General features: G+C 46.0%; 1 protein-coding gene across 18 annotated transcripts in view; it reads left to right on the forward strand.

Annotated features, from left to right (window-relative positions):
* Positions 1–21856, forward strand: part of FRAS1 (Fraser extracellular matrix complex subunit 1) — a 418617-nt gene that overhangs the window by 363090 nt on the left and 33671 nt on the right. For all 18 annotated transcript variants that reach the window (XR_003094532.1, XM_025206555.1, XM_025206564.1 and 15 more), the window contains 11 exons: positions 2291–2404; positions 3456–3606; positions 6010–6169; positions 6914–7082; positions 9238–9484; positions 11061–11405; positions 11687–11847; positions 16361–16508; positions 19079–19284; positions 19790–19946; positions 20402–20602. Coding sequence is in view for 17 of the 18 variants with exons in the window: in XM_025206555.1 (XP_025062340.1) it covers positions 2291–2404; positions 3456–3606; positions 6010–6169; positions 6914–7082; positions 9238–9484; positions 11061–11405; positions 11687–11847; positions 16361–16508; positions 19079–19284; positions 19790–19946; positions 20402–20602 (2059 nt within the window). In the remaining variant the exon portion in view is untranslated. The remainder of the gene's footprint in view (positions 1–2290; positions 2405–3455; positions 3607–6009; positions 6170–6913; positions 7083–9237; positions 9485–11060; positions 11406–11686; positions 11848–16360; positions 16509–19078; positions 19285–19789; positions 19947–20401; positions 20603–21856) is intronic.

Raw genomic sequence — 21856 nt, forward strand, 5'->3', positions numbered from 1 at the left:
AGCGTGAGAAAAAATGAAAAGTATTTTCCCCAATGAACAGATAGTAGACTGAGGCAGTGGGAGGCTAGTGGGATCTTCCAAAACATATAGGCACTTAACTCCCATTGATCTTGGTGAGAATTAGGCACGTACTAGGGCTGTGCAAAACACCATTGTTTTGTTTCGACATCCATTTTGACATTTTTAATGGACAGTGTTTCATTTCATTGTTTCGTTTCATTTTGAAGCATTGTTCCATTTCGTTTCGTCAAAACTGTTTCAACGCGTTTCAGTGTTTTTCCCTATAGGCTATAATGGGGGATCATGAAAACTTTGTCATTTCTTGCCTGATTCAGATGAAAATTGCAGGGATGGTAGCCCCTTCTGAGGGCATGAAACCTGTCAAGCTTCAAGGAGAGAGATGCAGGGGTTTCTGGGAAACTGCACCTCAAACTGTTCAAAGGAAATCTCCTTACACTTGGCAGCAGCAACAGCCTCCTCTCATTCGGTTTGCAGATCTGGGGGCTCGTACCCCCGGGAGAGCTGTGGGGCTGTGCTGGACTCCTCCCAGGGGTGCAGGCCTCTGGATCTGTGTGCTGGATGACAGGAGGCTGCCCTGCCACCTGGGACCAGTGCTGGGTGCAGCCCGTAACCAGTGCCAGGGAAGATTCATGCTGCCACTGGTCTCAGGTGGCAGAGGCAGCCTCGTCTCATCTGGTGTGCAGATCCGGGGGCTTGCACCCCCAGGAGGGATGCCAGGCAGTACCGGACTCCTGGGGGTGTGGGCCCCTGGATCTGCGTGCCAGATGACAGGAGGCTGCCCTGCCGCTTGGGGAAGATTCATGCTGCCATGGCAGAGCTGTTCAGAGTGCAGCCTGGCAGTGGAAGTTGGGGACTGCACTCCTGCCGCTGGGCTGAGCTCCATGGGGCTGCAGAGCCTCTCAGAGTGCAGCCCTGGCTTTCCCCTGCCTCCCACCATTGAGCTGCTTCAAAACTTGAAACATTTCAAAACTTTCGAAATGTTTTGAGTGCCCTCATTTCATTTCAAAGCTGTTTCAAAACTTTTTGTTATGTTTCAATTTTGCTGTTTTGAGCTTGAACAAATACTTGGCAAAATTTCACACAGCCCTAGTATGTACGTGCTTTTGAAAACCCCAAATGGAACCATAGCTGCATCCCAAGTAACTTTTCTGAAGGAAGGAGTCACCTAGGATTCAAACCGTATCTCCTGAGTCCCAGTCCTGCCTTACCCAAAGGACCTCCCTCCCTTTCAGGCACTGGTAATGCAAAAGCATATGAAATAAAAGAGGAGTCGATGGATTTCTGAGCATCCTCTGTTGCAGTTAAGGAAAGGGCAACTAGGGTTAGGAGAGGGGTTAGTTGCTCCTTGAAAGTGTCTGGTAAATAGCAATATATCTGCCTTTGACCCCATTTCTGTAGCATGGCATGACGACTTAAAATGCGAAAATAATCTAATTGCTACAAAGGGCTGCATGCACGTGCATGATCCAACACAGCCAAGCAGTGTTGCAGATTCCTTGATCATAGAGAGTGCCAGATATATGCTTTCATGCCATTTATAGAGACTGATCTAAAACCTACTGAAGCTAGGGATGATACTCCAGGAGATTTGAATGACATGTGGGTTAGGCCCAGGCCACATTCCATTCCCTGGCCTGTGAGCAACTTCCCTTCTGCAGCCAATGCCTTTGTCTTGGCAGCTTTTCCCTGCTCCCTCCTGCTACCATGTCTCACATTTATAACCCTCTAAGTTACCTCCCAATATAAAGTGTGATAGGAATGTTTAAAAAGAAACCTTAGAAGTTACAGCCAAGTGGAAGTACTAGGGTTTTTTTCCCCTGTTGTTATTCTCTATTCATGCAATGTCTGGCACAACTGGGCTCTGTTCTCTGACTGGGGTTTCTATAATGGAAATAATTATTATTTTTATAACCCCACTATAAAACAAGCCTTTGTATTACTCTAGGAGGAGGTTTCAACAGCTCTCAGCAGTGGTCTACTTCTGTTTGAATTCAGTGGGTGTTCTACCATTGACTTCAGCTGGGGCTAGAATGAGACTGTTGCTGAATGTTTCTGAAAGTCCCCTCCTGGGACACAATGCTTGTCACCTGCTTCTTTGTTTGTGTTCTGTCTCAATTATTTTGTAAGTTCTTCAGGCCCTGGGATATGCCCTATTCCTTGCTTGTGAATCTTCTAGATCATTTGGAAAAATTATATCACTAAACAACATCTTCAGAGTTTAACCTGAAGCAGTAATGTACATGATGTATTAATATCCACTCCTGCTCAGATTGTGACAGCGGCACCCCAGCGGTTCAAAGTGGACATTCTCCCCGTGGATGATGGGACACCCAGAATTGTCACCAACTTGGGCCTGCAGTGGCTGGAGTACATGGATGGCAAGGTGACCAATCTCCTGTGTTCAGCCTGATTGTGTGAGAAAAAGAGAGAAAGAGGAGGACTGAGAGATGTATAAGACAATTCAGATACCCTAGAATTTCTTTCTCTTATAGAAGTAGCAGAAGTTCAGGTATCTCCCTTTTGGTCTCAGGGGAAAAAACTTAAAAAAGCAGAGGGCATGTTTTCTCTATGTTACTCTGATGACAGTGGCTGGAATGTTTGGGTCTTAAAGGAGCCATTACAATAGGTGTTTCACTGAAAACATTTCCTTCTATTAGTTGTATAATATACAACTAATATGTGTTTGTTCTGCTAAGTTGCCAAGTAAGATGGTGGTGCTTGGTACCCCTTTCAATTTTCTCAGGACTTGGTCTAAACCACAGAGGAAACTCAAGGTTATGCGTAGCAAAATGGGGTTGCGTCGCACATTATTAAGAGGCTACTTCAACATAAACTGCCTGATTTATTAAAAGCATAAAAGCGTTATACAGACATCAAATGGTTTTATTGCCACTATTTTCCATTCATGTTGCACCTGGGAAGTGCTAAGGAAGTGGAGTGAGACCAAGATACATACATGAGCAGACAGGGAAACAGGATTAGCAAATGTTTCCTAAAACCAAACTGTGGACCAGGCCTGCCAAAGTTTTCAGCCTTCGTGGCAAAGCTAGATGATGGCATGAGCAAGCTTGAGCTGTGTTTGAACTAAACGTGTCAAATTATTGTTTTTACACAAAACTAGAAAGGTTTGTCATGCCAAGTCAAACAAAAAATGACAGCTTTATGAGTTTTCCTTTATTCAGACCACAAATTCATCTTCAAAGTAATCAGATTTGAATCTGAATCAGAAACCTTTCTGTACTGTTAGGCTTTGTGTAAAACATGGCCAGTCTCTACTGTCTCTGTCTGTCTCAGGCTGCCATTTGTCTGTCAATTCCCTAAGTCTTCCCTCCCTAAGTATTCTTCTAAAGGGGGATTATTTTGATTGGCCCATGAATCAGACAAGCTATGCAGTATCTCAAGAGATTAACTACTTCATTGTGGCTTTAATCCAGGCAACCAATCTGATCACCAAGAAGGAATTATTGACAATGGATCCCGACACAGAGGACAAGCAGCTGATTTATGAGATAACAGCTGGCCCCAAGCATGGCTATGTGGAGAGCAAGCTGAGACCAGGAATAGCTGTGACTACCTTTACTCAAGGTAAGGGAGTGGGAATCAGGACTGCGTGTCACTGCCCCCTGCCTTATTGCCATCCATGTCCATTTCCCTTGTCAAAATAGGTTACACAGAGGGACTGAAATTGCTCTGTAAACACTGCAGACCTCAGAGCAATTACTGACTTTCCCATGTGTGAGGAAAGGAGAATCAGGTCCTTCTTTCCTGTCTTGAGTCTTGTTTGTATTTACAATGCAAATTAACTTTACCTTTTTTTTCCTTAAAGAAATAACACCTTCCCCATAGAGCTAAACCCACATTCAAATCCCAGTTACCTTGGAGCTAGTTGTGGGGCTCCAGATTTGGCACAGAAATCTGTTTCGATTTGGTACGGAAAGGGTGGATTTTGCATCTGAATGTAATTGTTGCCCCAGCTGCAGCATGTCTGGATGTGGAGATTTCTGCTGTGCTCTCTCATCCTTTCCCATGCATTTAGAATGGTATTTTTTTTCCATCTCAAGCTATGTTGCTTTGAGGCTGGACTTTCAAAGGCTTCTGAGATTTTATAACACTTATAGCTTGGACTTGCTGCAAGTGAAGAACTGCATTGGTTTTCTCCACCTGTATTTTGTACCTTCAGAGAGAGAACATATCCAAGTGCAACCCTTAAGGCAAAAAATTAAAATGGAGCCTGAAGTTCTTAGTGCTGGACCTTCTTGTCCTATGCAGAATGTCATTATGCTGGGGTGATGTGTTTCTGACTTCCTGCTTAGCATCTGCCTGACAGCTTGGCATAAGTATGGCATTGCGAATATGACCCCTTTGGATTCAATTGTGCTACTGGATGGTATTTTCAAAGGTGCCTAAGCAACTTAGGAACTTGTCTCAATTGCATAATGGACTTGGGTCCTTAGAAGCCGCCATCTCTTTGTTGCATTTGGCCACAAAGAGAAGCAAGAAGGGGGTTGAGGTCTGAGGCAGACAGAGCACAGCCCTACTTCCTAGATGTGCATTGCCATTACCAGGGGAATGGAATGAATGCCCGCCACCCCTCCACACACACACACACACACACACGTATGCTGCCTCACTGGCCAGCAGAGCTGGGCCAGCACTACAAGGTGGGAAGTTAGTCACTGCTATGGCAACATACTTTCCCCCAGGAGCAAAGCAGAAGGAGGGCAGTAACTGTGAGACTGAGTCCCAGCACCTTTGCTGCATGTTCCCTTTTGGGTAGTTGGCTCTAAGCTGACCCTTAGTCAGAATGAGAATACTCTCAATACAAACAAGATCAGGGCCCCATTGTACTAGGTGCTGTATAAATAGGCAGGGTTCTTTTTCTCTCTCTTCCTACAGACCTGCTGAGACACATGTATACCATTTTATATACAGTAAACCTATGCAAATACAAAAGAAGAAAAGCAACATTATTTTATGGGTGAGATCAAGCAGTGAAGCGAATGCAGTGGAAAAGCTCAAGAACAACTGATCATTTCCATTGCTAGGTGAAAGCTTTAAAAGGGATGTGCCAGTATAGAGACCAGAACTCAGTGAGCTGGTTTTAAAGCAAATTTGTATTAAAATCGTCCCAAGTGAAACTACCCATATTTTCTTGCATGCATACCACATGCCCCCAAATAAAGTACTGTGTTTCGGGGAAGGCTGAATGAAGAAAAAAAAGAGCGATGGCTATATAGAACAAGGATGGGACCAAATCTTCAGCTCATTCATCTTCCCTTTTCTGTTCAGGCAGAAGCTCAAATTAGAGCTGCTGATGGAGGCTGGTCTTCATGAGCAGATCTACAAATTTGAAAAGAGATGAAAACAGTCTGTAGGGCTGTGAAATGGGGGAAGAAAGACCAAGAGCAGGTAGCAGACAGCAAAATTGCCAGGAAAAAGGTTAGCATGATTACTGGAATATCAAGACCACTGAAAAGGAGTGACTGTTGTTAAAAACTGTGGAGTGAAGAGCAATGAGCTATTAAGTCATCTGACTCCCTCAGCTGCCTGAATAGAAATGCCACTACTTCTGCTTGGCAGTTAATTATAAACTTTGAGTGAGAAGGAATCAAAGCGGGGTGCTTTTTTCTGAGCAAAAATTCAGTTTCCTGCTTAAGATACTCCAATTTTGGAAGACTAATTTTGGGGGGAAAGGTGCATGTGGTTTGAGAGTAAATACAGTACTTTAACAAAATCCTACAAGTTTGATTCTTTTTTAAATTTATGGAGCTGTTATAGAAAGATGAAGTAGTTTTTGAAAGGAGAAAGGAAGAGCTTCAGTGTGATTCCTAATGGCACATACTCTAAATAACAAGCAGTTGAACAGATATAAAATGTATGATCAGGATCAGTTCCACAAGATCGCATGTATACACATGTGTATTTTGTTCACTTCTAAAACTGTTGTTAAATTTCTGGATTGGCTCACTGGAAGTCTCTTCCTGACAGAGGATGTGAACCTGGGGCTGGTTCAATACGTGTTGAATGATGAGAAGATTCAGGAAACAATGGACAGCTTTCAGTTTCTAGTGAAGGACAGCAAACCCAATATGGTCAGTGACAACATTTTCCATATCCAGTGGTCTCTCATCAGCTTTGAATATACCAGGTAAGCAGCCCTCCTAGACTACTCTGCTAACAAGTTGGGGCCTGTTCAGAGGTGGTGTGGGTTGAGATGTAACTTACCATCATTGGTTATTATCTAAAGTTGATGTAATAAGCTGAAGGCACCACGAGAAGGCAGGTTTGGAACCATCTTAGACCCACCCTTGAGTTTGACTCTCTGTTTTCCCTAGAGAGTCAAGACACATTCATAATGTGTCTTGACCTGTAACATGAAAACAATCCTGTTGGGATAAGTTGCCCTAATTTAATATTATACCTCAGTAGTACACAGAAGTCCCCATCAGAACCAAGGCCACTTATCACTACATATGCACACAATAAGGCACAATCTCCAGTAATGATTCTGGAATGAAGCCAAATGGCAACTAGCAGTCTCAGCCTACTCAGAATTAGTGTGCAAGTGCTAGGTGTAGAGGATGCATATAGTGGGGGATAGAAAATGTGTCTAAGTTTGGGAAGGCTGTATATTTTAAGGCCTGTAGAAGCAATATCCATATGTTGTTGCCAGTTCCTCTGTGCTTTTTACTCAGCTTTGCTTCCTTGAAAGCATCATTGAGCCTTGATTTGTAGTTGCTCGGTATCAATACAAGCATATGGGGTATTTACTTCTGTTTCTGTACAGCTTCCTATATCCTGCTCATCACTAGCATACCTGAGAGCCTTCCAATACCGCATTAGGCAGTACTCATTAACACCTCTCCTGCATTTGTGTTTTGTACATTTCCAGCTACAACATCAGCGAAAAAGCCAGCTCTGTCAGCATCACAGTGAAGAGGATCGGAAACCTCAACCAATATGCCATTGTCCTGTGCCGCACAGAACAGGGCACTGCCACCTCCAGCTCTAGCATCCGTTCAGAACCAGGACAGCAGGATTATGTGGAGTATGCAGGCCAGGTAGGTTAGGAAACTCTCGGTACATCTATGAAGCAACATGAAAGTTTGACTTTACCATGTACTAACAGATCTACCCTAGCATAATTTAGCTAGCATGAGTAGCAACAGAAGTGGGTACATGATGGCTTCAACATGTTATAGCAGCCAGTATACAAACCCTCCATAAAACCAAGAAAATCTGACTCAGACCTGCTACGAAGTCATTGGTTATTTATGCAGCTAGTGGACTATTTATTTGCTTAAATCTAATCTGTGTTGCCCTGGGATGTCTTGATTCTATTTCATTCATTTACCCCAGCTTCTGAAAATGTCTAAGGGGCACATATGATGGGTAAACAATGTTCAGTGCTATACTGAGAGGAAGAAGGATTAATGACATCCTTGGATATGTAAAGAAGGGAGTAGTGAGTAAGAGTGGAGAGATTTTGCCCCTCTACATGACTTATACTAGAATGCTATGTCTAATGTCAGCATCCTCATTTTGCAAAATAAGTAAAAAATGAGAAGCGAACAGACAAAAGCCTTAAAAATGATTTGAGGACTGGAAAAGTCTTGTACAGTGAGAACCTCAAGTAGCTCAATCCATGTAGCTTTTCAAAAAGAAGATCAAAAGGTGACTTCAGGGGGAATAAGTTGCTTCATGGGGAGAAACCACCACATACTGAAAAGCTCTATAATCTAGTGGAGACAGATATATAACAAGAGCCACTGGTGGGAAGCTAAGGCCTAACAAATTCAAATGACAAATAAAACACAGATTTATCACAGTGAGAGCAATTAACTGTTGGAACAGTCTACTGTGAGAAAAGGTTGACTCTCCAATTTCCCATGGTTTTCAAGGTTGAATGCCTTCCTAGAAGGTATGCTTTAGTCACACACAAGTTATTTCACTCACTATTAATTGAAGTCCCCTGGCTTGTGATACAAGAGTTCGAATGAGATGATCTAACAGTCTATGCTGGCCTTAAAATCTATGCCTCCTCAGACCTCACTTTGAATCATAAATTTCTAAATTTAGGCTCATTTACAAAATGAATGTTATGTCAGAAATGGGCATGCTTCTCTAGTGCCTTGCACCTTGTGTGGTCCTATACCAGGGGTGTCAAATATGGCCCTCAGGCCAGATCCAGCCCACAGAGTCCCACCATCCAGCCCCTGGTGCTACCCCTGGATCTGATCAGACCCACCGGGGGGAACAGAATAGGGCACTTCTAGATCCAGCACACTTGCCCCTTCACCTTCCCCAACATACCTGATCCTGTGGCTGCTTCAGCTGACCTGGGATCCGTGCTATGTGTGGCATTGATCTCAGAGCAGCCAAAACAAGTGCCATATGGTCTGGCTGGAGCAGCAGCTGCACTGCATGCAGTGGCCAGACTGCACCTCACCAATGCCAGCTCTGGGATGTGCGTTGCATGTGGCAGCCACTTGAACCAGTTCAAAACATCAGCTGCACATGGCACTCACAGGCACTTATGTACAGCAGGGGTCCTGGACTGGCTGGAGTAGGCATCATATGTTGTGCAGTTCCTGAGCTGTGGTGTAGTCTGGCTGGGATGGCCACCACATGCAGCATGGCTGCTGCTTCAGCTAAACTGTGCCCCATGTTGCGTCTGTTCTGGACACTCTGGGATCTGCGCTGCATGCAGCACAGGTCCTGGACTGGCTGGAGCAGCTACCAGATCAGGTATATGGGGGAGGAGAAGAGGGGTCTAAGGGCCCAATCCAGCCTGTGGACAATCCCCACATCACTCATCCAGCTCATGAGGCCAAATGAGTTTGATATCTCTATGCTATACCTTGTTCAAACACTAATACAATTGGGCGCACATGATTTGCACAGATGAGTGTGTGGCTGAACAAGGCACAAGGCAATGAAGAGTCAGGTCAAGGACAGTATTTTGATACTGCAGTCCAAAGAGGTCTTTGAAAATATGATCCAAGAGCCCCCTGGAAGTCACCAGGAGCCTTCATCTTGGGATGTAGTGGGTTTGGATTAGGTTACAGATGAATATAAGCTAAATACAGCTCTACATAACACCAAAGGAACAGCAGTTCTGAGAGTATGATGAAAGGTTTGGTGCATTTGTTGTTGTCAAAATGGAGTTAAGGAGGTTCATGGACAATGTGCCCCTTGTTTTTCCCTTTTCTACAGGTGCAGTTTGATGAGCGGGAGGACACCAAGGCCTGCACTGTTCTCATAAATGATGATGACGTCTTTGAGAACATTGAGAGCTTCACTGTTGAGCTCAGTATGCCAGCCTATGCTTTGCTGGGCGAGATCACCCAGGCCAAAGTCGTCATCAAGGATACAGAGGATGAGCCCACTTTACAGTTTGATAGGAAGACTTACTATGTCAATGAGAGTGCTGGCTTCCTGTCTGCACCCATAGAAAGGAAAGGTTTGTTGTATTGAATGCCATATTATTATTACTATTATTGTTGTTGTTGTTTTGTTGTTAATAATAATAATTGAATTATTAGTAATACTAATTGTAATAATATAATTTTATGTCATGATATAATAGTAATATAATAATATAACAGTAATATAACAAAATAATAATAATGTTCTCTTTTACCACATTTGTCAGCACAGACAGTAATTAATTAAAGTTTGAAGTGTTAGTATATTTCTTTATCCCCATTTTACAAATGGGTAAGCTGAGACATACAGGTTAGGGAGAAATTAGATGTATAACCAACATTACAAGGTAAAACTCTGTCCATCCCATTGAGATCAAATGAAATTGTCCTGTAATAGATCAGTGACACCTAAGAGTGCAATGTGGAAGCCCTAATCCTCAAACTCCTGCTTTTAATGCTGAGCAACACTAGCACACACCTATAAATTGTGGTCAGCTGTAAGATTTACCTTAAATGCAAGTCACTGGCCTTTGTATGACAGGAGTGTGTAAAATCCAGGGTTTTGCTACCTATGGTTTTGATTTTCATAACATAATTTTAGAATGTTGCAATGAGCGGTGTTCAGATGGCACTTGATTACTGATTGGATCCTGGATCCACCCTTCCACCAGATAAGTGGAAGTAGTGCTAAGGTTTGTTGTGCGACTGCCCTTTGTTAGTTTTCCCAGATAAGCGAGCTAATATTTCCTCTGAGGAGGCAAATATCAAAGCCCCCCGAAAAAGGTGGGGCTGCTTCCTGTGTTTCTAAAAGCCTAGAGTTATCCATTGGAAAGAATAAAACCAAAAAGAAGGGAGAAAGGGGAATGAGGAGAGCCCGGTTGCCTTTTTTCCTCCCTTCTGTTATGTTCAGCAATCAAAGGCAGCTGAAACAGGAGCAAACCATTGTGTCTGTTGACTGCTTCTCTGCAACCCAGGCATGAAACACCACACAGAGCACAACTGCAGTGTGTGCTAGGAGGCCTGCCCCACTGGATCACTGATTTCTGAGTAATGGCAACACCTGGCAGCAGTGCAGAGCTTGGAGTGAATATCCAGGACCAGGCTGGCTAAATTCAAAATGCTCCTTTCCATTAAGGCTAGGTCACTTCCTGGATATGTTCCAAAGTAGGGGGAATATCCCCAGGCCACTTTCCTAAATATTGTATCCATGTGCCAGGAGCTACAGTGGAAGATATTTGGATATCTGAATTCATCCAGCTAATGAAACCCAATGCAGTTTTGACTACACCAAGATTCTCAATGAGGTTGCCAAAGATACCCTGGGGTGCTACCAGGTTCTTTGAAGGATGCTTCGAGGTGTGAGAAGATAGGCAGATAAGCCAGGCTCAGGCTTGGTGCTGCCTGGACAGTCCCTCACCCCTTAGTGCCCAGCCCTTGTTTAAGGAGATAAGCACTGTAATGTATAGATTAGTTTTTGAAATTGGGTGCCATTCAGTTCACAAAACTTGCAGAGGCGTCCCTTGAATCAAGTGATGGTTACCTTAAGTCCAAAAAGGTTGAGAACCACTGGCCTACAGTAATACTTTTGTCCCCTTGTATGCTGTGTTGTAGGGGATGCCAGCAGCATTGTGTCAGCTGTTTGCTACACTACTCCCAAATCTGCTAAGGGCAGCAGCCTTTATGCCCTGGAGTCTGGCTCTGACTTTAAATCCAGAGGGATGTCGCATGAGAACCGTGTCATTTTTGGACCTGGTGTCACCATGTCAACCTGTGACATCAAACTGATTGATGACAGTGAGTACGAGGAGGAGGAGGAGTTCGAGATCGCCCTGGCAGATGCCTCTGACAATGCGCGCATTGGGAGCCTGGCTTCAGCCAGAGTTCTCATCAGTGGCCCCAATGACGCCTCCACCGTGTTCCTGGGAAATGCTAGTTTCACGGTCAGTGAGGATGCAGGTAAGGATGCAGTAGCAGTTTCCTTAATCCTGTGCATCACCCCAAAGTGCCTCTGGTAGAAATACCACTGTCCAGGTGATGATGTGAGATGGTTCAGCCTTGGATTGGGCCCACGTTATATGGGGAAAGGGCAGCTGTAGTGGCACTCCAGCTGTACCTTTTCATCCTGCCCTGCAATAGGAGTGGAGTCAGCTGTGGCCTATTGACACAACAAAGATGCAACTTTCTGGCATGTAATTGTGTTCTAACTCTGGCTCTAATATGTCTAACTTGAAATGCAGGTACCATTGAGATCCCTGTTATACGGCATGGTACAGACCTGTCAACCCCCACGTCAGTGTGGTGCGCCACTCGGCTTTCTGATCCACCCTCTGCCAGTCCAGGAATTGACTATATACCCAGCTCCAAGAAAGTGGAGTTCAGGCCAGGCAGAACTGAAGAGGTATTGGACCAAACATCCTATGCTTATATGGGCATATTTCATTCTAGCTCATATCTCACTTCTGCATATAGACACATTCTCTTTCTCACTACCTCTCTCCCTTACACACTTGCTATTTTGAAAGCCACCTAAATTAAATTCACTGTATTCATTTAGCTACTGGGATTTTTGGACCTTAGAGTAAAAAAATGGGTATTGCTTAAAGATGCAGTTTATCCCAGATCCCTGTCAGCATGGCTGCCTCAGGAGCTATTTAAAAAAAGTAAAGCTTAAAGAATTATCACAAACTGTTCACGCTTTGACCAGAAACAATCCGATTTTTTCATGTAAAATACCATCCACATACTTAAGTGTGCACTATGTGTTGTGGGAACTCTAATTGCCCTGTTGTAACATTGTGTCTTCCCATCACTGTATTGTAACTCTCTGTTGCCATGTACTTAGATGGTAAGTTCTTTGAGGAAAGGACCCTTGTGGCACCCCTGGCTGGCACTTGTGAGTATCCTCCTACTCTTTGGTCTGGGCCCCTGACTTGCCTGCTATGACTTGATAGAATGGTAAAAGGAGGGGTTCAGTGGTGTTCTTTCCCCCTGACCCAAAGACGGGGATACTCATGGGTTCACTGTGGATGTTCTTGGGGGTCCACATCCCCCCCTACACCCTGTCCACTTGCCAACTGCGTGGATCTTTGTTACCACACCAGTCCTGGGCTACAGCCCGTTTGTTGCCCTGAGGTGCCTCCACCTCCTCGAATGTGGATGGGGCGCAGACTTGGGGATTCAGCCTGCCCGCCCCTCTTCCTCTTCATAGTTTCATAGTTGGTAGGGTCAGTAGGGACCTTGACAGACCATCAAGTCTGACTCCCTGCCATGGCAGGAAAGAGTACTGGGGACAAATGACCCCAGCAAGGTGTTCATCCAGCCTCCTCTTAAAGACCCCCAGGGTAGGAGCAAGCACCACTTCTCTTGGAAGTTGGTTCCAGATCCTAGTTGCCCTGACAGTGAAGTAGCGCTTCCTGATATCTGGTCTAAATTTACCCTCTGCCAGCTTGTGACTGTTATTTCTTGTCATTCCTGGTAGTGCTCGGGGGAACAGGGACTCCCCCAATGCCTGTTGGTCCCCTCTGACTAGTTTGTAAACGGCCACTAGATCCCCCCTCAGCCTTCTCTTGTGGAGGCTGAACAAGTTCAGGTCCCTTAGTCTCTCCTCGTAGGGCCTGCCCTGCTGCCCCCTCATCATGCGAGTGACCCTCCTCTGGACCCTCTCCATGTTGTCCACATCCCTCCTGAAGTGCGGCGCCCAGAACTGGACGCAGTACTCCAACTGCGGCCTGACCAGTGTCACATAGAGGGGGAGGATCACCTCCTTGGACCTCTTGGTTCCACCCTGATCCCTACCCCGGCCCTGAGGCCTCAGATGGGTGCTTAAGGGCCAGGGTGGATGCGGCCAATCACATTCCCCTATGGAGAAACACCAGCCGCAAGCCTCTCGTGCTCTGGGACTGCAGTTTGCAATGTCTCAGGCACCTTCTGACTGCTGCCTTTGCCCATTCTCTGTGGGGCAGAGCCAGAGGGCTCATTCATACTGGCATCCTGGGCCTCAGCTGGCCCGGTGTCTTGCCAGCTGGGTTCCACCCCACATCCAGCTTCTGGCCGGGTTTTTGAATCTCCCGCAGTGACGGCTTCAGCTGATGTAATCAGCTGGCTGCCACCCAGCTTAATCAACAGCTGCTTGAAGAGCCGACGCAACGCTGGCTCGCGCAGTTCTTTCTCCACCCCGGTCTGCCGCCTCGGTAAGTTTGCAGTGGCGTCAGGGTCACTATTCCCCTCTCTGGAAGCATCGGGGTCTGCCCCCGGCACTTCCAGCCCCCGAGGGTGTACCCTGCCACCACAACCCTCTTTTCATTAAATGGGTGGGTAGTTATCCCTGATTGGAGTCTCTAGGTAAAACCCTATTATGAAGAAGTAATAATATTTCCCAGAGGCAAAGGGATGCTGTGGAGCTGTTGGTCGAACTGTGTTTTCAATTTTGCCATGTTATGCTCTAGAATTTATGGAACACCCAGTTTCAGTTATTTAGTTCATTCTTGAGCAGTCACAAATTGTGATGCCAAGTTAGTTCAACTTTTCAGCTCCCGAATGCATGCCATATTTATGGAAAAAAATCCTCTATATGTTGTTTGAGAGCAACCAGAAGTATGGCAGTCAGGTCATGGAAGATAAAGACACTGCTCTTGTCCCAGAAAGTTTCCAGGGTGTGGTGTTTAACAGGCACAAATAGCAATGAAGAGCCTTATTCCTAGTTATTACCTACTTAAATACCTCACAGCCACTTGTGCCTTTGAAAATCTCTACCAGATTCTAAATGGTTAGATGTAAAGGTGAAAAATCCAGTAAATATTTGTTTATTTGCTTATCTATTTATTCAATGTATATGATGCCCTTTCCAACAAAAGCTCATAGCAGCTTACCATAAGAATACTGATTACTGTATTTACCTGAATTTAAGATGACCCCCCATAATTAAATTGTATATATGGGAAATGTATAAATTTCGTATAATTTTCCAGGTATAGAATTTAATTATCATATGGTTGTTTTGAATTTGCCCCCCTTCCCACAGCAGGGAAAATAGCGGTGGGAGGGCCAGGTGGGCCTTTGCCCCTCCCCACTTCTTCCCCCTGCAGCCTTCCTATCCTACCTGCATCCTGTCCTCAGCAGCTCCCCACAGTCATTGCCTCTTCCCACCCGGTCCCTGCAGTCTTTGCCTCTCTCCCCCAATCACCCACTCCTTACTGTCAGGTGCAGCTTTGGATCTCTTCCTACCTGGAGCACAGCGTGGAAGCTCAGCCCTTGCCAGGCCATGCAGCAGTGTCAGCACTGCTGATTGGCCAGGGAGGGGACAGAGTTTCCATGTGCTCCATGTCTGGGAGCGTACCTAGCCTAAGCTGGAGCTGAGCTGTGCCTGACAGTATGGGTGGGGAGACTGAGGAGGGCAGAAGGGAGGCACAGAAGCTGCAGAGGCATGTGGAGGTGGCCAGGGCAGGAAGCTGCTCTGGGTCTGACTCTGGCTCTGATCTAAGCTCAAAGCCACAGCAGCCACCTGCCTCCCTCCTGTGCTTTTGTATACTAGTCTAAGATGAGGGGCTTCCCCCACCATGCTGATTGGGGAAAAAAGCCTTGTCTTAGATTTGAGTGAATACGGTAGCTTAAAAAGAGGAGAGTGACAAGAGTGGGCAACTTCAGTGGGAACTAGAACATCAAGATAAAAGGGGTAAAACATCTCGTCCTAGCTTTGTTTGGTGAATACCTGCCCAAATCTGAAAGTCTTGCAGTGCTTCCAAAAGATGTCCAGGCTCCAGCTCTGGTGGGCCTCAAGAGGGAGAGAGTTCCAGAGCTAAGGAGTAACTGTTGAAAATGAACTCCCACATGTTTTTGCCAGGTGGTTTTGGCACACTAAAAGTACTTGCAGGAAGTTGCTGTCAGCTGACCTTAAGGATTGTTTTGGGGCATAGGGAAGCAGACGATCCCTTAGGTATGGAGGGCTCAGACTGTTTAGAGCCTAGTGGGAAGAGGTGGGGTAAAGAAAGATGAAAGTTACAGAAAAGTGTCTTACCAGTATGAACATTCAGCAAATGTAGTTCTGAGCCCTGCTGTGTGAAACTGGTAATACAACAGGCTGTTGTATGACTGGTTAAGACACTAGTTTAGGATTTTAGGGCACTTACATACATACAGGGAGCCTGCTCCGACGCTCTGGAAATCCGTGTAAATTGCTGTGCTCTGGCAGCCTCGAACATCATGTGTATCAGTGATGCAGCATGCCTCCGCACTGAGAAAACGGCAGTGGTGCTTGTTGAACTAAAACACATTTGATGTGCAGTTCAGAGTGCACCGCTGCCATTTTCTCAGCATGGAGGCACACTGCGCCACCGATGCACATGATGCGTGGTTGCTTTTAACTAGCATAGCTTGTTAATTAAAAGCACCCAGTGTCAGAAACGCATGTAAAAATGCCCTGTTTAGAGCTCAGAGCTCAAGTCCCTCCTCTGTCACAGACTGCCTTTAAGACCTTGGGTTATCCACTTAGTCTCTCTGTGCCTCAGTTCTCCTTCAAAAAGATGGGGATGACAGCACATCCTAATCTCAGAGAGATGTTGTGAAAATGCATCAAGGAGTGTTAGTCCATCAGATACTATCATCATGGGGACCATGGGAGTTGCTGTGATGGACAGACGAATCAGGTGTTTTGCCTGAATAGAAATCTGTTAGAACAAAGTTGACGTTGTAGCTGTAGATGCCACAGTTAAATGCACCTCTTCCAGGGTAAAGGCATTTTGTTATTCTGTGATATGGAGAACATTGTGTTTGAAAGAGCTGTTGAGGCTTAGGCACCTAGAATTAGTGACATTACTCAGCCCGAGACTCAGCCTGAGATGACTATTCTCTCCTTTTGACCAAAATCACAGCAGGTTTGGTATTGCAGTAACACAAGAATTTTCCTCTTCCTTTAGTATTGCACCTTGACAATCCTGGATGATGCTCAGTACCCAGTGATTGAAGGGCTGGAGACTTTTGTTGTATATCTGAGCTCACCCCAAGGGGCGGAATTGACTAAACCTTTCCAAGCTATTGTGGCCATTAATGACATCTTCCAAGATGGTAAGCTGTGCAGTCAGTCTGTACCCAATCTATTGTGTCACCTGCCATTATATTTTCCTTGTGCACGAAGATAAGTTGGAGCCTATAGAATTATACCCTGGTTGAATTCAGTCCATATATACTAATTAAAACATGTTCCATATTGGGTGCCCTGTGTTTCTTTCCTTGGCTGCTTTGTCCACAAGATATTATAGTCTTTGGAAACAAACTAAATTTCCTGTTTGCTTCTCTTGTTTTCAGCCAGGCTTTCTCACTTGGCTCAAAATGAATAGCACTTTCCTCCTTGTATAGTCCCATAAGTGCTTTACCCAGAGTAAGGTGTTACTTAGCATGGCATAGGAATAAGTGCTCTGGCACATGCTACATTTAAGAGATGATTAATGTATGATAAATAGTAACCTGGGCACACGATAAGGCCAATTTGTGGTGTGATAATATAGCAAATGAGCCACAAAGCTATTCCACATATAATGTACAACATGATTTGGCTCATTTGTATTCTGTCTTAGGGCCTTGTTAAACATTAATTTTAGGCAACTCCTAGAGCTCTTAAACCCTGATTGTCCACATATTAACGCCTGAAACTAGTTTTAAGCACTTTGTAGGGAGCCAGTGCTCCCACTGCCATCCCCAGCAACTCCACTAACTATCCCCCCTAGGTCTGCCACCCCTACCCCTCCAGTTATGTTTGGTTGCCTGCACTATCTGTCCTGGGGGAGCAGACAGGGAAGGGTTAACCTGCCTGCCTGGCCACCACTGCCACTCCTGCTGTCTGGGCTGGGCTCAGCCCAGAGAAGAGCAGCAGCTCAGCAGTGGGAGGGTGGGCATTGGGCAGGCAGGTTAACCCTTCCCTGCCTGATCCCCTGGGACAGACACCATGGGCAGCCACAAGTAAGTGGGAGGGGAGGCAGAGGGGGAGCCCCAGGGGGAAGCTCAGAATGGGACGGGCCTCCAGGCCTCTACTGGCCTGAATGTGTGGCTGCTCCAAACTCAAGATAGCATTAATACCCATCAACATTTGAGCAGCTCACAGTGTGGCATATAACAAGTTCCTTGAACTGAACTTGTGCCATCGGGATAAAGCCATGACAAATCCTGATGCTCAGCTGAGTGCAGGGATCCAGCATGGGACAGCCCCAGGGTCCAGGACACAGCCATCCCTAACCCAGTCATTGGGATCAGGCTAGAAGCAGTGTCAGGTCCTGGACCCAGAGCCCCTGTCTAATCCCCAGAGACAGATGGGGAGCTCCCTGAGCCCAATATCAGGGAGTGCCTCATTGATCTCAGGCTCAGTGCACCCCGATCCTTTACAAAGCAGGCATGTATCTGGAAACCCCAGCTGCACACTTCCCTTTTTTAGTCCCCGGGATATGTATGGAAGAGACAGATGGGGAGCTGGGAGCTCCGCTCATCAACAGCAGGCATCACTTAACAATGTAGGGCATGAGCAGCTGGGGAGTCAGGAGCTCTCAGCTGCCTGTGCCTCACACCCTGGGTCCAGCACTGTGGGGTTCAAAAGCAGCAACCCACACTGCAAGGATGGCTGCTCCCCCTGCTCCCAGCCTCCTCTGCCCCACCAGCAAGAGCAGCTATCAGAGCCTCTGGGGAGGTTTTAATGCCCTAAAGCAGGTAAAAATATCTCTTCCCTTCCCTTCCTTGCTCAGATGTTGTACCCTCCCCTCCACTTTCCCTCAATCCCCCCACCCCTGCCCCCCGACTCTCCAACCTGTCCTTGCTGCATTTTCCACAGCTGAAGGGCAGGGAAGTTTCAGCACCAACAGGGCTGAGCTGGGACTGGGCTGAGCTGGGGAGGGGACTGTGGCAACGGGGTGACTGGAGAGTTCCCCCCACCCTGCCCAGTCACAGCACGGGGAAGGAGAATCCCTGTCCATCCCCAGCTGCCCTTGTCCCCATCCCCATCTGAGCTCAACCCCTGTGCAGCTGCCAGGAATGACTCTGGTGCTTCTCTGTCCTCAGGACATCAAGGAAAGGCAGGATGAGGGTGGGGGAGTGGTGAGGATGGGGAAAGTGGCGGACAGTGGGTGTTTCTTTGAGCAGGCAGGGGGAGGGAGACAGTATTTTCACCTGCTTTAGGAACTTGAAAAAGTCCCCAAAAGCTCCCATGGTTTGATCCACTCCAAAAAGAGGGGTGCAGCTGTGCCACTGCAGCCCCTGCAGTATTTATACAGCTCAGCCAAGCCCTGAGATATACATATCTACTTCTCCGATGCAGGTAAAATAGGAGCTTAAGTCAGGCAAAAAGAAAATACTGGGGACAGTAAACAGGTCTAGTGACTTTCTGTTTGGGTTTCTAAGGGCTAGTAGAGAGAGAGACTTGCTTCTTTACCAAGGGCAGTATACTCTCCAGTTCCCATCCTCCTGAGAAAGGAGCAATGGAAATAGCCATCAGTTGGTTGGGCAAGAACAAGAATTCTCTGTCCAGGCACAACTGAAGTACGTCCTCTGAAATCCCATTTGGTTGCTGGCACACTGCACACAGCAGTTTATCAGTATGTTACAGGCCTAAGCTGGACATTTTAAACCCAGTAATGGTAGTTCTCTTGTTGTAGTACCCAACATGCAGTTTGGCAAGGACTTGTACACGGTAAAGGAGAAGGAAGGTGTCCTGCATATTCCTGTTATCCGTAGTGGAGACCTGAGCTATGAGTCCTCTGTCAGATGCTACACCCGGAGTCAAACGGCAGAAGTCATGGAGGACTTTGAGGAGAGAAGAGATGCAGAGGACTCTCGCATCACCTTCCTGAAAGGGGAGAAGGTGAGCTGAACCTGCTCAGGTCAGGGGACAGCAAAAAGAGACTGGCAGAGGAAGTTTGGAAAACCTTGATGTTCTCCTTGGCTGCCTATCAACTGAAGCTTTTCCAGAGCTAATTCCTCAGGGCACATCCTCTTCCCATGCTGGGTTTGGGTTGTTCTTGAAGTATGAATCTGTAGGCAGGTAGACACTAGTTAGCACATGAAAAACAAGCCTAATGTATCAATATCTAGAATGATTGCTAGTGCTTTTGGAGCACGTAGCCTTGAAATCCATACAAAGCTAGCTGTGTGGAGTCAGAGTTGTTACTTTTGTACATCAATGTTTTATCATATAACTGCATTTGAATGTCCACATGTAGCTTGCCAGACTTCAGTTACTAAAGTGTCTTTTACCATTGAATGCACCATGGTAAAAAACACTAAATGATGAGGAAACAATTGTGATTTTCTGTTTAAGTTCAAAGGAATTACTGCTACTTTCTGACAGATGGCATGCTTGGCTTTAGGTGAAAAACTGCACTGTCTACATTAATGATGACTCTGCATTTGAGCCAGAGGAACAGTTCAGGGTCTATCTTGGCAGCCCCATGGGAAACCACTGGAGTGGAGCTAGAATGGGAAAGAACACCATGGCCACCATTACTGTTTCCAATGATGAAGATGGTAAGAGAGAATAGTCCCTGTTAGAAGAAGCTGGTCCAATTCCAACAGTTTCACCCATTTACACCAAACCTGTATAGTGCCCATGACATGTAAGCTACCTTTGATTAAATGACTGAATTGACTTGATGATTGCTGCTATGTTCAATTGGATTCATCACATACAAAACTAATTCCAAGTCTGATGGAAAAGCCAGTGTATGTGTTCACAATACTGCACTACACAACTAGCTGTCCACAATACAGAAATGTAGTGAGTGTGCAAAGCTGGGACAAGCCAGCCATACTCTTTAGTGGTGGTGCAGCCTGAAGCTCACCTTCGAAGTCCAGCAACCAGCAGAGCTCCCAACAACCCTGTCTAGACTATAAGCTCAGCCCCTGGGTAAGGCAGACTGTGTATCTATTATTTATTAAAGTATGATAGCTGTGTATTTATTTTCTTCATACCATTTCTCTAGCACCCACCATTGAGTTTGAAGAGACTGCCTATCAAGTCCGGGAACCTCCTGGCCCCGAAGGCATTGCTATTTTGAACATCAAAGTGGTCAGGAGAGGGGACCTGAACAGGACCTCAAAGGTCCGATGCAGCACACGTGATGGCTCAGCTCAGTCTGGAGTTGACTACTATCCAAAGAGCCGGGTCCTCAAGTTCAGCCCTGGTAAAGGACACATGGAGCTGATAATTTATGCGGTACAGGGATTGCAAGTGACATTGTGCATAGGCCAAAACAAATTAGTATTACAGGACAATACACAAATGTTTTAAACAAAAGCACGTGCTGTCGGTGGGATTTTTAGATGTACTTGATCTCGGCCCACGGTGCATGCTCCATTAGCTAAGAAAGGGGTGTCAAAGATACAGACTCAGATCCAGCCCATGGAGCTTTGTCATCTGGCCCCCAGTGCAGTCCATGGGTCTCACATGGCACCTATGCGTAGCTGAGGCATGCACCAGACCAGCCCTGCACATTACATGGGAAGTGTGGGGCTGGTCTGGTGTGAGCTGCAGCTAATACGTGAGGCCAGTTCAGGGTTCATGTTTCTGGCTGTACTCAGGCCAGTCCAGGGCACATGGTGTCTGTGGCACCACACAGGACCAGCCCAGCACCACTCATCCAGCTCATGGGGCCTGATGAGTTTGACATCCCTGAGCTAAGCTATTCCAAACCCCTCTCATATGTTTTTGATCTGGGATTTGTTTTAGACATGTGCTGTGGTCCTGTAAACCTTTAAAAGTTCTGTTACCATTTGGAGGTTTGGAATATACTTGTTTCCTGGTATTTATTGTACATGTATCTTTCCCAAACTAGCCATGTATCTAGTGAGATTCTTTAAGTATGTTGGAGAGACCATGGGAGAAGTCACAAATAAATCAAGTGTGACATTTTGACAGGACACATACCAGAAACACCAGTAAGCTATGTCCACTTCTCACTGCAGGAGGTTGAGAAAGGAAGAACTTGAAGACTATTGGTGGCAGGGAGTTAAGTGACAGCCAGAGGATAAGGTCACTTTTGAAGGGATGCCAAACCATTGCTGTCTCCTCCTTTCACAGTCAGATTCAGTTCAAACATGATTCTAGTAAAGGGTGGCAGGGAGGAGTTGGTTGGTGGGCCCATATAGTCATTTGTCTAGGAGATGCCTCCTGGTAATGGTTTATTTTGGATACTAGCCTATATGCACACAATGAAAAGTGAGTTGCTGCCCACAATGATGTTAGTGCAACCCCAAAAAAGTGGGAGTGAACCATTAGGGAACACTTTGGCAAGCTTGGTGTAAGTGCTTCAGGAGGCAGGGTGTTAGAGACTGTGCTCACGGGAATTAACATGCTTTGAACAGACTGCAAAGCCATTTCCTATCACAGCATGTTTCTTGTTTGGTGTCATTAAGGACCCAACTTCCACAAGTCTTCC

The sequence above is a fragment of the Alligator sinensis genome, unplaced genomic scaffold (genome assembly GCF_000455745.1).
Source record: "Alligator sinensis unplaced genomic scaffold, ASM45574v1 scaffold989_2, whole genome shotgun sequence".
NCBI lineage: Eukaryota > Metazoa > Chordata > Crocodylia > Alligatoridae > Alligator > Alligator sinensis.